General features: G+C 61.1%; 1 protein-coding gene across 1 annotated transcript in view; it reads left to right on the forward strand.

Annotated features, from left to right (window-relative positions):
• The window catches only part of SMC1A (structural maintenance of chromosomes 1A), a 56,619-nt gene that overhangs the window by 36,020 nt on the left and 7,655 nt on the right, over positions 1–12,944 (forward strand). The window contains 6 exon segments of the mRNA XM_056510426.1: positions 1,386–1,531; positions 2,669–2,822; positions 3,750–3,860; positions 5,888–6,044; positions 8,090–8,244; positions 10,903–11,054. Of these exon segments, the coding sequence (XP_056366401.1) occupies positions 1,386–1,531; positions 2,669–2,822; positions 3,750–3,860; positions 5,888–6,044; positions 8,090–8,244; positions 10,903–11,054 (875 nt within the window).

Below are 12,944 nucleotides of genomic sequence, written 5' to 3' on the forward strand. Positions count from 1 at the left end.
ATGTTTTTTTGGGTGTTTTTTGGGTGATTTTGGGTGTTTTTGGCTGTTCCCCAGGAGGAGCAGCAGCACATGAAGATCAGGGGCAGTTTTTGGGTGTTTTTTGGTTGTTTTTTGGCTGTTTTTGAGTAATTTTGGGTGTGCTCCCCAGGAGGAGCAGCAGCACATGAAGATCAGGACTGTTTTTGGGTGTTTTTTGAGTGATTTTGGCTGATTTTGGGCTGGTTTTGGGCTGATTTTGGGAGTTACCCAGGAGGAGCCACGGCACATGAAGATCAGGGACTGGTTTGGGGTGATTTTTGGGTGATATTTGGGCTAATTTTGGGTGGTTTTGGGTTTTCCCCACGAGGAGCAGCATCACGTGAAGATGAGGCACTGTTTGGGCTGGTTTTTGGGAGGATTTTGGTTGATTTTGGGTGATTTTTGGGTGGATTTTGCTTAACTTTGCGTGTGTTTCCCAGGAGGAGCAGCGGCACATGAAGATCAGGGGCAGTTTTTGGGTGATTTTTGGGGTTTTTTTGGGTGATTTTGGGTGTTTTTGGCTGTTCCCCAGGAGGAGCAGCGGCACATGAAGATCAGGGACTGGTTTTGGTGATTTTTGGGTGATTTTTGGCTGTTTTTTGGGTGTTTTTTGGCTGTTTTGGGCTGATTTTGGCTGTTCCCAGGAGGAGCAGCGGCACATGAAGATCAGGGACTGGTTTTGGTGATTTTTGGGTGATTTTTGGCTGTTTTTTTGGGTGATTTTGGGTGTTTTTGGCTGTTCCCCAGGAGGAGCAGCGGCACATGAAAATCAGGGACTGGTTTTGGCTGTTTTTTGGCAGTTTTTTGGCTGTTTTTGGGTGATTTTTGGCTGTTTTTTTGGGTGATTTTGGGTGTTTTTGACTCCTCCCCCCAGGAGGAGCAGTGGCACATGAAGATCAGGGGCAGTTTTTGGGTGATTTTTGGCTGTTTTTTTGGGTGATTTTGGCTGATTTTGGCTCCTCCCCCCAGGAGGAGCAGCGGCACATGAAGATCAGGGACTGTTTTTGGGTGTTTTTTGGGTTTTTTTTGGGTGATTTTGGGTGTTTCTGGCTCCTCCCCCCAGGAGGAGCAGCGGCACATGAAGATCAGGGACTGTTTTTGGGTAATTTTTGGGTGTTTTTTTGGGTGATTTTGGGTGTTTTTGGCTCCTCCCCCCAGGAGGAGCAGCGGCACATGAAGATCAGGGACTGTTTTTGGGTAATTTTTGGGTGTTTTTTTGGGTGATTTTGGGTGTTTTTGGCTGTTCCCCAGGAGGAGCAGCGGCACATGAAAATCAGGGACTGGTTTTGGCTGTTTTTTGGCAGTGTTTTTGGCTGTTTTTGGGTGTTTTTTGGCTGTTTTTGGATAATTTTGGGTGTGTTCCCCAGGAGGAGCAGCGGCACATGAAGATCATCGACGAGACGATGGCGCAGCTGCAGGACCTCAAGAACCAGCACCTGGCCAAGAAGTCGGAGGTGAACGACAAAAACCACGAGATGGACGAGATCCGCAAGAAGCTGGGCGGGGCCAACAAGTGAGGGCGGGGCCAAACGGGGCGGGGCCAATGGGGGCGGGGCCAACAAGTGAGGGCGGGGCCAACAAGTGAGGGCGGGGCCAACAAGTGAGGGCGGGGCCAGGGCGGGGCCAATGGGGGCGGGGCCAACAAGTGAGGGCGGGGCCAACAAGTGAGGGCGGGGCCAGGGGCGGGGCCAACAAGTGAGGGCGGGGCCAACAAGTGAGGGCGGGGCCAGGGGCGGGGCCAACAAGTGAGGGCAGGGGCGGGGCCAACAAGTGAGGGCGGGGCCAACGGGGGCGGGGCCAACAAGTGAGGGCGGGGGCGGGGCCAACAAGTGAGGGCGGAGCCAATGGGGGCGGGGCCAACAAGTGAGGGCGGGGCCAGGGCGGGTCCAAATGGGGGCGGGGCCAATGGAGCAGGGCCAACAAGTGGGGGTGGGGCCAGGGGGCGGGGCCAACAAGTGAGGGTGGGGCCAAAGGGGGTGGGGCCAGGGGGGCGGGGCCAACAAGTGAGGGTGGGGCCAGGGGGCGGGGCCAACAAGTGAGAGTGAGGGCAAAGGGCGGGGCCAACAAGTGCGGGCGGGGCTAAAGGGGCGGGGCAAACAAGTGAGGGCGGGGCCAACAAGTGAGGGCAGGACCAGGGGCGGGGCCAAGAAGTGAGGGCGGGGCCAAGGGGCGGGGGCAACTGAGGGCGGGGCTAAATGGGGTGTGGTCAACAAGTGGGGGTGTGGCCAAATGGGCGGGGCCAAAGGGGGCGGTGACAACAAGTGAGGGCGGGGCCAAATGGGAGGGGCCAACGAGTAGGGGCGGGGCCAAGGGGGTGGTGCTAAAGGGGGTAAGGAACCTGTGGGTGTGTCCCTGTGGGTGTGTCCCTGTCACCATGTCCCCATGCCCTGTCCCCTGCTGTGTCCCCATGGCCACGTCCCCATGCTGTGCCACTGTCACCTCATCCACATGGCTGTGTCCTCATGCCCTGTCCCTGTCACCCTGTCCCTGTTCCTGTCCCCATCCCTGTCCCTGTCCCCATGTCCCCATGCCCTGTCCCTGTCCTCATGTCCCTATGTCCCCATGCTTTCCATGTCACCATGCCCTGTCCCTGTCCCATGCTGTCCCCGTCCCCCACGCTGTCCCCATCCCGTGCTGTCCCTGTCCCCAGGGAGATGACCCACCTGCAGAAGGAGGTGACGGCCATCGAGACCAAGCTGGAGCAGAAGCGCAGCGACCGCCACAACCTGCTGCAGGCCTGCAAGATGCAGGACATCCGGCTGCCGCTGGCCCGGGGCTCCATGGACGACATCAGCCAGGAGGAGGTGACAGGGACACCCCTGGGTCACCCTGTGTGTCCCTGTGTCACCCCTGTGTCACCCCTGTGTGTCCCTGTGTCACACCTGTGTCACCCTGTCCATCCGTCTGCCGCTGGCCCGGGGCTCCATGGACGACATCAGCCAGGAGGAGGTGACAGGGACAGGGACAGGGGACAGCCTGAGCCACCCCCTGTGTCACCCTGTGTCACCCTGTGTGTCCCTGTGTCACCCCTGTGTCACCCCTGTGTCACCCCTGTGTCACCCCTGTGTGTCCCAGTGTCACCCCTGTGTCACCCTGTCCATGCGGCTGCCGCTGGCCCGGGGCTCCATGGACGACATCAGCCAGGAGGAGGTGACAGGGACACCCCTGGGTCACCCCCTGTGTGTCCCAGTGTCACCCCTGTGTCACCCTGTGTGTCCCTGTGTCACACCTGTGTGTCCCTATGTCACCCCTGTGTATCCCTAATGTCCCCTGTGTGTCCCCAATGTCCCCTGTGTCCCCAGGGTGGTGGCACTGGGGAGGACCCCGCTGGCAGCTCCCAGCGCAGCTCCAGCCATGTCCCCTGTGTGTCCCCATGTCCCCTGATGTCCCCTGTGTGTCCCTGCTGTCACCGATGTGTCCCCTGTGTGTCCCTGTGTCCCCTGTGTGTCCCCAATGTCCCCAATGTCCCCTGTTGTCCCCAGGGCGGTGGCACTGGGGAGGACCCTGCTGGCAGCTCCCAGCGCAGCTCCAGCCATGTCCCCTTGTGTGTCCCCAATGTCCCCTGTGTGTCCCCACTGTGTCCCCAATGTCCCCAATGTCCCCTGTGTGTCCCCAATGTCCCCTGTGTCCCCAATGTCCCCAATGTCCCCTGTGTGTCCCCAATGTGTCCCCAATGTCCCCTGTGTGTCCCCAATGTCCCCGATGTCCCCAATGTCCCCTGATGTCCCCAGGGCGGTGGCACTGGGGAGGACCCTGCTGGCAGCTCCCAGCGCAGCTCCAGCCTGTACGCGCGCGAGGCGCTGATCGAGATCGACTACAGCGACCTGCCCGAGGAGCTCAAGGTGAGACGGGCACAGCTGGGCACAGCTGGGCACGGGCACACACCTGGGCGCAGCTGGGCACGGGCACACACCTGGGCACACACCTGGGCACAGCTGGGCACGGGCACACACCTGGGCACACACCTGGGCACAGCTGGGCACGGGCACACACCTGGGCACACCTGGGCACAGCTGGGCATGGGCACACACCTGGGCACACAGCTGGGCACTGCTAACACAGCTGGGCACACCTGGGCACACACCTGGGCACACAGATGGCACACCTGGGCACACAGATGGCACACCTGGGCACACACCTGGGCAGTGCCAGCACACCTGGGCACACAGCTAGGCACTGCCAGCACACCTGGGCACACAGCTGGGCACAGCTGGGCACTGCCAACACAGCTGGGCACACACCTGGACAGCCACACACCTGGGCACAGCTGGGCACAGCTGGGCACTGCCAGCACACCTGGGCATGGCCATACACCTGGGCAAACACCTGGGCACAGCTGGGCATGGGCAAACACCTGGGCATACCTGGGCAAACACCTGGACAGCCACACACCTGGGCATGGGTGTGGGCACACACCTGGCACACCTGGGCACAGCTGGCACACCTGGGCATGGGCACACACCTGGGCATGGACAAACACCTGGGCACAGCTGGCACACCTGGGCATGGGCACACACCTGGGCATGGGCAAACACCTGGGCACACCTGGGCACAGCTGGCACACCTGGGCATGGGCACACACCTGGGCATGGGCAAACACCTGGGCATGGGCAAACACCTGGGCACAGCTGGCACACACCTGGGCACACACCTGGGCATGGGCACACACCTGGGCACACCTGGGCACAGCTGGCACACCTGGGCACACACCTGGGCATGGGCACACACCTGGGCACGGGCACACACCTGGGCAGTGCCAGCACATCTGGGCACACCTGGGCATGGGCACACACCTGGGCAGTGCCAGCACACCTGGGCACACACCTGGGCATGGGCACACACCTGGGCGTGGGCGCACCTGGGCAGTGCCAGCACACCTGGGCACACCTGGGCACGGGCACACACTTGGCCATGCTGTGACCCCACCTGACATCTGCCCCACCCATGTCTGGCCCCTCCCACCCGTGTGTCCCATGTCCCATGTCCCGTGTCCCGTGTCCCGTGTCCCCTGTCCCTGCTGTGCCCCTGCCCTGTGTCCCCATGGCCCATATTGCCCCATGTCCCCCCATGTCCCGTGTTCCTGATGTCCCCATGTCTCGCATCTCCGTGTCCCATGTCCCCATGTCCTCATGTCCTCATGTCCCTGTACCCCCATCCTGTCTGTCTGTCCCTGTGTCCCCTGTCCCTGTGTCCCTGTCCCCGTGTCCTGCTGTCCCTGTGTCCCCCTGTCCCTGCTGTCCCCCTGTCCCCGTGTCCCCCTGTCCCCGTGTCCCCCTGTCCCTGTGTCCCCCCCGTCCCCCTGTCGCTGTGTCCCCATGTCCCTGTCCCTTGTCCCTGTGTCCCCATGTCCCTGCTGTCCCTGTCCCTGTTCACCTGTCCCTGTGTCCCTGCTGTCCCTGCTGTCCCCCTGTCCCTCCTGTCCCTGTCCCCTGTCCCTGTGTCCCCATGTCCTGTCCCTGTTGTCCCCCTGCTGTCCCTGCTGTCCCTGTCCCTGTGTCCCTGTCCCCTGTCCCTGCGTGTCCCCTGTCCCTGCTGTCCCCGTCCCTGTGTCCCTGTGTCCCTCCTGTCCCCGTGTCCCTGTCTGTGTGTCCCTGTCCCTGCTGTCCCTCCTGTCCCTGTGTCCCTGTCCCTGTGTCCCTGCTGTCCCTGTCCCTGTGTCCCTGTCCCTGTCCCCCTGTCCCTGTCCCTGTCCCCCTGTCCTTACTGTCCCTGTCCCTGTGTCCCCATGTCCCTGTCCCTGTCCCTGTCCGTGTCCCTGTCCCTGTCCCCCTGTCCCCCTGTCCCTGTCCGTGTCCGTGTCCCTGTCCCTGTCCCTGTCCGTGTCCGTGTCCCTGTCCCTGTCCCTGTCCGTGTCCCTGTCCCCGTGCAGGACGCACAGGCAGAGGAGGAGATCCGCCAGGAGATGTCGGCGCTGCAGCAGCGCCTGACGGAGCAGCAGAGCGTCCTGCAGCGCATCGCAGCGCCCAACATGAAAGCCATGGAGAAACTGGAGAGCGTCAGGGACAAGTTCCAGGAGACCTCCGACGGTGGGGACACGGGGGGACACCATGGGGACACCGTGGGGACACACCCTGGGGACATGGGGGGGGGGGACAGGGGACAGCGTCAGGGACAAGTTCCAGGAGACCTCCGACGGTGGGGACACAGGGGGACACCCTGGGGACACCCTGGGGACACCCTGGGGACAGCGGGGGGACACCCTGGGGACACGGGAGACACCATGGGGACAGGGGGGGGACACCCTGGGGGGACACGGGGGGGACATGGGAGAGCGTCAGGGACAAGTTCCAGGAGACCTCCGACAGTGGGGACACGAGGGGGGGACATGGGGACAAGTTCCAGGAGACCTCCGACGGTGGGGACACCTTAGGGACACAGGGGACATGGAGGGGGACACCCTGGGGACACAGGACAGCGTCAGGGACAAGTTCCAGGAGACTTCTGGTGGTGGGGACACCCTGGGGACATCCTGGGGACACGGGGGGGGACATGGGACAGCACAAGGACAAGTTCCAGGGGACCTCCCACAGTGGGGACACAGGGGGACACCTTGAGGACACCCTGGGGAACACCCTGGGGACACGGGACAGTGTCAGGGACAAGTTCCAGGAAACCTCCCACAGTGGGGACACCCTGGGGACACTGCGGGACATGGGGGGGGACAGAGGAAAGTGTCCACGACGAGTTCCCAAAGCCCGGGGGCACCTCAGAGTGGGGACAGCCAGGTGTGGGGACAGCCAGGTGTGGGGACAGCCAGGTGTGGGGACACTCAGGTGTGGGGACAGCCAAGTGTGGGGACAGCCAGGTGTGGGGACACTCAGGTGTGGGGACAGCCAAGTGTGGGGACAGCCAGGTGTGGGGACACTCAGGTGTGGGGACAGCCAGGTGTGGGGACACTCAGGTGTGGGGACACTCAGGTGTGGGGACAGCCAGGTGTGGGGACACTCAGGTGTGGGGACACTCAGGTGTGGGGACACAGGTGTGGCGACAGCCAGGTGTGGGGACACCCAGGTGTGGGGACAGCCAGGTGTGGGGACACTCAGGTGTGGGGACACCCAGGTGTGGGGACACTCAGGTGTGGGGACAGCCAGGTGTGGGGACACTCAGGTGTGGGGACACAGGTGTGGGGACACAGGTGTGGGGACACCCAGGTGTGGGGACACTCAGGTGTGGGGACAGCCAGGTGTGGGGACAGCCAGGTGTGGGGACACTCAGGTGTGGGGACAGCCAGGTGTGGGGACAGCCAGGTGTGGGGACAGCCAGGTGTGGGGGCACTCAGGTGTTCAGCACAGACCCCCCCCCGTTTCCTCCACTGTGGGGCCCCAGAACCCGGGAGAGCCCAAAAACCCCAGGGGGGCCTGACATGGGGGGACAGACAGGTGTCCTCAGTGTCCCCCTGGTGTCCCCAATGTCCCCTTGGGTGTCCCCTGATGTCCCCAGTGTCCCCATGGATGTCACTGGGTGTCTGTGATGTCCCCTGGCTGTCCCTCTGGCTGTCCCCTGTGTCCCATGGGTGTCTGTGATGTCCCCAATGTCCCATGGCTGTTCCTGGCTGTCCCCATGGCTGTCCCCAGTGTCCCCCGGGTGTCTGTGATGTCCCCAGCGTCCCCCTGGGTGTCCCCTGCCTCTCCCTGGGTGTCCCCTGATGTCCCCAATGTCCCCATGGCTGTCACTGGGTGTTTGTGATGTCCCCAATGTCCCATGGCTGTCCCCAGTGTCCCCTGGCTGTCTCCAGTGTCCCTGATGTCCCCAACGTCCCCATGGCTGTCATTGGGTGTCTGTGATGTCCCCAATGTCCCCAATGTCCCCGCAGAGTTCGAGGCCGCCCGCAAGCGCGCCAAGAAGGCCAAGCAGGAGTGTCCTGTCCCCAGTGTCCCCTGGCTGTCCCCAATGTCCCCATGGCTGTCACTGGGTGTCTGTGATGTCCCCTGGCTGTCCCCATGGGTGTCTGTGATGTCCCCAATGTCCCCTTTGTCCCATGGGTGTCCCTGATGTCCCCTGTGTCCCCATGGGTGTCCCCAGTGTCCCCATGGGTGTCCCCAGTGTCCCCTGACGTCCCCTGTGTCCCCAGAGTTCGAGGCCGCCCGCAAGCGCGCCAAGAAGGCCAAGCAGGCGTTTGAGCAGATGAAGAAGGAGCGATTCGACCGCTTCAACTCCTGCTTCGAGGCCGTGGCCACCAACATCGACGAGATCTACAAAGCGCTGTCCCGCAACAGCAGCGCCCAGGTGAGACACACCTGTGTGACACTGACACACCTGGGCAGGTGAGACACACCTGTGTGACACTGACACACCTGGGCAGGTGAGACACACCTGTGTGACACTGACACACCTGTGTGAGACTGACACACCTGTACAGCCACCAACATCGACGAGATCTACAAAGCGCTGTCCCGCAACAGCAGCGCCCAGGTGAGACACACACACCTGGGCAGGTGAGACTGGCACACCTGAGTGACACTGACACACCTGGGCAGGTGACACTGACACACCTGTGTGAGATTGACACACCTGTGTGGGGCTGGCACACACCTGTGTGGCCACCAACATCGACGAGATCTACAAAGCGCTGTCCCGCAACAGCAGCGCCCAGGTGAGACACACACACCTGTCCAGGTGAGACTGACACACCTGAGTGACACTGACACACCTGTGTGGGGCTGGCACACCTGTGTGAGACTGACACACCTGTGTGGGGCTGGCACACACCTGTGTGGGGCTGGGACACACCTGTACAGCCACCAACATCGACGAGATCTACAAAGCGCTGTCCCGCAACAGCAGCGCCCAGGTGAGACTGACACACCTGTGTGACACTGACACACCTGTGTGACACTGACACACCTGTGTGGGGCTGGGACACACCTGTGTGAGACTGACACACCTGTGTGGGGCTGGGACACACCTGTGTGGGGCACACACCTGTGTGGGGCTGGGACACACCTGTGTGAGACTGACACACCTGTGTGGGGCTGGGACACACCTGTGTGGGGCACACACCTGTATGGGGCTGGGACACACCTGTGTGGGGCTGGGACACACCTGTTTGGCCACCAACATCAACGAGATCTACAAAGCGCTGTCCCGCAACAGCAGCGCCCAGGTGAGACTGACACACCTGTGTGAGACTGACACACCTGTGTGAGACTGACACACCTGTGTGGGGCTGGGACACACCTGTGTGACACTGACACACCTGTATGGGGCTGGGACACACCTGTACAGCCACCAACATCGACGAGATCTACAAAGCGCTGTCCCGCAACAGCAGCGCCCAGGTGAGACACACACACCTGAGTGAGACTGACACACCTGTGTGAGACTGACACACCTGGGCAGGTGAGGGGGCACACACCTGGGCAGGTGAGACACACCTGTGCGGGACTGACACACCTGGGCAGGTGAGGGGGCACACACCTGGGCAGGTGAGACACACCTGTGCGGGACTGACACACCTGGGCAGGTGAGGGGGCACACACCTGGGCAGGTGAGACACACCTGTGCGGGACTGGCACACCTGGGCAGGTGAGGGGACACACCTGTGCGGGACTGGCACACCTGTGTGGAGCTGTCCCGCTACCACAGCACACAGGTGATACTCACCTGTGTAAGGCACACCTGTAAGGCGAGACTGGCACACCTGGACAGGGGAGGGGGCACACCTGTGCGGGACTGGCACACCTGTGTGGGGCTGTCCCGCTACCTCAGCACACAGGTGAGACTCACCTGTATAAGGCACACCTGTAAGGCGAGACTGGCACACCTGGACAGGGGAGGGGGCACACCTGTGTGGGGCTGGCACACCTGTACAGGGGTCACACACCTGTACAAGGCTGCACAGGATTGGCCCCCTCATCCCCCAGGTGTTCCTGGGCCCCGAGAACCCCCAGGAGCCACCCTTGAGTCACCTGTGTCACACATCTCACACCTGTATCACACCTGTCACACCTCTGTCACACCTGTTTCACCTGTGTCACACCTGTCTCACCTGTCTCACCTGTCTCACCTGTCTCACCTGTCTCACCTGTCTCAGGCGTTTTTGGGCCCCGACAACCCGGAGGAGCCGTACCTGGACGGGATCAATTACACCTGTGTCACACCTGTGTCTCACCTGTCTCTCACCTGTCCCCCCCAGGCGTTCCTGGGCCCCGAGAACCCCGAGGAGCCGTACCTGGACGGGATCAATTACACCTGTGTGTTACCTGTGTGTTACCTGTGTCACACCTGTGTGTTACCTGTGTCACACATCTCACACCTGTATCACACCTGTCACACCTCTGTCACACCTGTTTCACCTGTGTCACACCTGTCTCTCACCTGTCTCAGGCGTTTTTAGGCCCCGAGAACCCCGAGGAGCCATACCTGGACGGGATCAATTACACCTGTGTCACACCTGTGTCACACCTGTGTCACACCTGTGTCTCACCTGTCCCCCCCAGGCGTTTTTAGGCCCCGAGAACCCCGAGGAGCCGTACCTGGACGGGATCAATTACACCTGTGTCACACCTGTGTCACACCTGTCTCTCACCTGTCTCTCACCTGTCTCTCACCTGTGTTACCTGTGTCACACCTGTCTCTCACCTGTGTCACACCTGTGTCACACCTGTCTCTCACCTGTCTCTCACCTGTCTCTCACCTGTCCCCCCAGGCATTTTTAGGCCCCGAGAACCCCGAGGAGCCGTACCTGGACGGGATCAATTACACCTGTGTCACACCTGTGTGTTACCTGTGTCACACCTGTGTCACACCTGTGTCACACCTGTCACACCTGTCTCAGGCGTTCCTGGGCCCCGAGAACCCCGAGGAGCCGTACCTGGACGGGATCAATTACACCTGTGTCACACCTGTTACCTGTGTCACACCTGTCACACCTGTCTCTCTCAGGCGTTTTTGGGCCCCGAGAACCCCGAGGAGCCGTACCTGGACGGGATCAATTACAACTGCGTCGCCCCCGGGAAGCGCTTCCGGCCCATGGACAACCTGTCGGGGGGAGAGAAAACCGTGGCTGCGCTGGCGCTGCTCTTCGCCATCCACAGGTGGGACCCCAAAAAACCCTGGGGGACCCCAAAATATCCTGGGGCCCCAAAATAACCCTGGGGGACCCTAAAATATCCTGGGGGACCCTAAAATCCCCCAGGAAAATCCCAAAATCCCAAAAACCGTGGCTGCGCTGGCGCTGCTCCTCGCCATCCACAGGTGGGACCCCAAAATAACCCTGGGGGACCCCAAAATAACCCTGGGGGACCCTAAAATCCCCCAGGGAAATCCCAAAATCCCAAAACCGTGGCTGCGCTGGCGCTGCTCTTTGCCATCCACAGGTGGGACCCCAAAACACCCTGGGGGACCCCAAAATAACCCTGGGACCCCAAAACACCCTGGGGGACCCTAAAATATCCTGAGGGACCCTAAAATCTCCCAGGGAAATCCCAAAACCGTGGCTGCGCTGGCGCTGCTCTTCGCCATCCACAGGTGGGACCCCAAAATAAACCTGGGGGGACCCCAAAATATCCTGGGGGACCCCAAAATATCCTGGGGGACCCCGAAATAACCCTGGGGGACCCCAAAATATCCTGGGGGACCCTAAAATCCCCCAGGGAAATCCCAAAATCCCAAAAACCGTGACTGCGCTGGCGCTGCTCTTCGCCATCCACAGGTGGGACCCCAAAAATAACCCTGGGGGACCCCGAAATAAACCTGGGGGACCCTGAAATATCCTGGGGGATCCCAAAATCCACAGGTGGAACCCCAAAATCTACTGGGGGATCCTAAAATTCCCAGGGGAAATCCCAAAATCCAGGGGGGTACCCCAAAAAACTAAGGGAAAATCCCCAGGAATCCCCTCAAAAATTTCTTGCCACCCTGACCCTGCTCAGCCCCACCCACAGGTGGGACCCCAAAATCTTCTGGGGGACCCCAAAACCCACAGGGGGGACCCCAGAATGCTGGGGGACCCCAAAATCTCCTGGGAAATCCCAAAAACTCGAGTGGAAACCCCAGAGGTAATCCCAAAAATCCCAGGGATCCCCCCAAAAACTTCTCTGGCCACCCTGGCCCTGCTCTTCACAAACCTGGAACCCCAAAATCCTGGAGGGACCCCAAAATCTTGGGGGAACCCCGAAATCCAGGGAGATCCTAAAATCCCCAGGGGAAACCCCAAAACCCACAGGTGAGACCCCAGAAATCCCCAAGGGGACCCCAAAATCCTGAGGGACCCCAAAATCTCCTGGGGAATCCCAAAAATTCACAGGTGGGACCCCCCAAAACTCCCCCCAAAACCCGGGGGGCTCCTCTGGGGGTCCCTGGGGGGTTTTGGGGTCCCTGGGGGTGTCTGGGGTCCCTCTCAGGTTTTGGGGTGCACTGGGGGGGTCCCTTTGGGGTTTTGGGGTGCACTGGGGTGGTTTGGGGTGCCTGTGTGTGTTTTTGGGGTCCCTGTGTGGTTTTTGGGGGGGGTCCCTGTGTGTTTTTTGGGGGGGGTCCCTGTGGGGTTTTGGGGTGCACTGGGGATGTCCCTCTGTGGTTTTTGGGGTGTCCCTGTTGTTTTTGGGGTGTCCCTGTTGGTTTTGGGGTGTCCCTGTCGGTTTTTGGGGTGTCGCTGTGTTTTTGGGGTGCCCAGTTGGGGTCCCTGTGTGTTTTTGGGGTGCCTGTGGTTTTTGGGTGTCTCTGTGGTTTTTGGGGTACCCGTGTGTGGTTTTTGGGGTGCACTGGGTGTCCCTGTGTGTTTTGGGTGTCCCTGTGGTTTTTGGGGTGCCCAGTTTGGGGTGTCCCTGTGTGTTTTTGGGTGTCCCTGTGTTTTTGGGGTCTTTGTGGTTTTTGGGGTCCCTGTGTGTTTTTGGGTGTCCCTGTGGTTTTGGGGTGCACTGGGGGGGTCTCTGTGGTTTTTGGGGTGCCCATGTCCCAGCCCCTCCCCCACAGTTACAAGCCAGGGT

This window comes from Oenanthe melanoleuca, chromosome 25 (genome assembly GCF_029582105.1).
Source record: "Oenanthe melanoleuca isolate GR-GAL-2019-014 chromosome 25, OMel1.0, whole genome shotgun sequence".
NCBI classification, from domain to species: Eukaryota; Metazoa; Chordata; class Aves; order Passeriformes; family Muscicapidae; genus Oenanthe; species Oenanthe melanoleuca.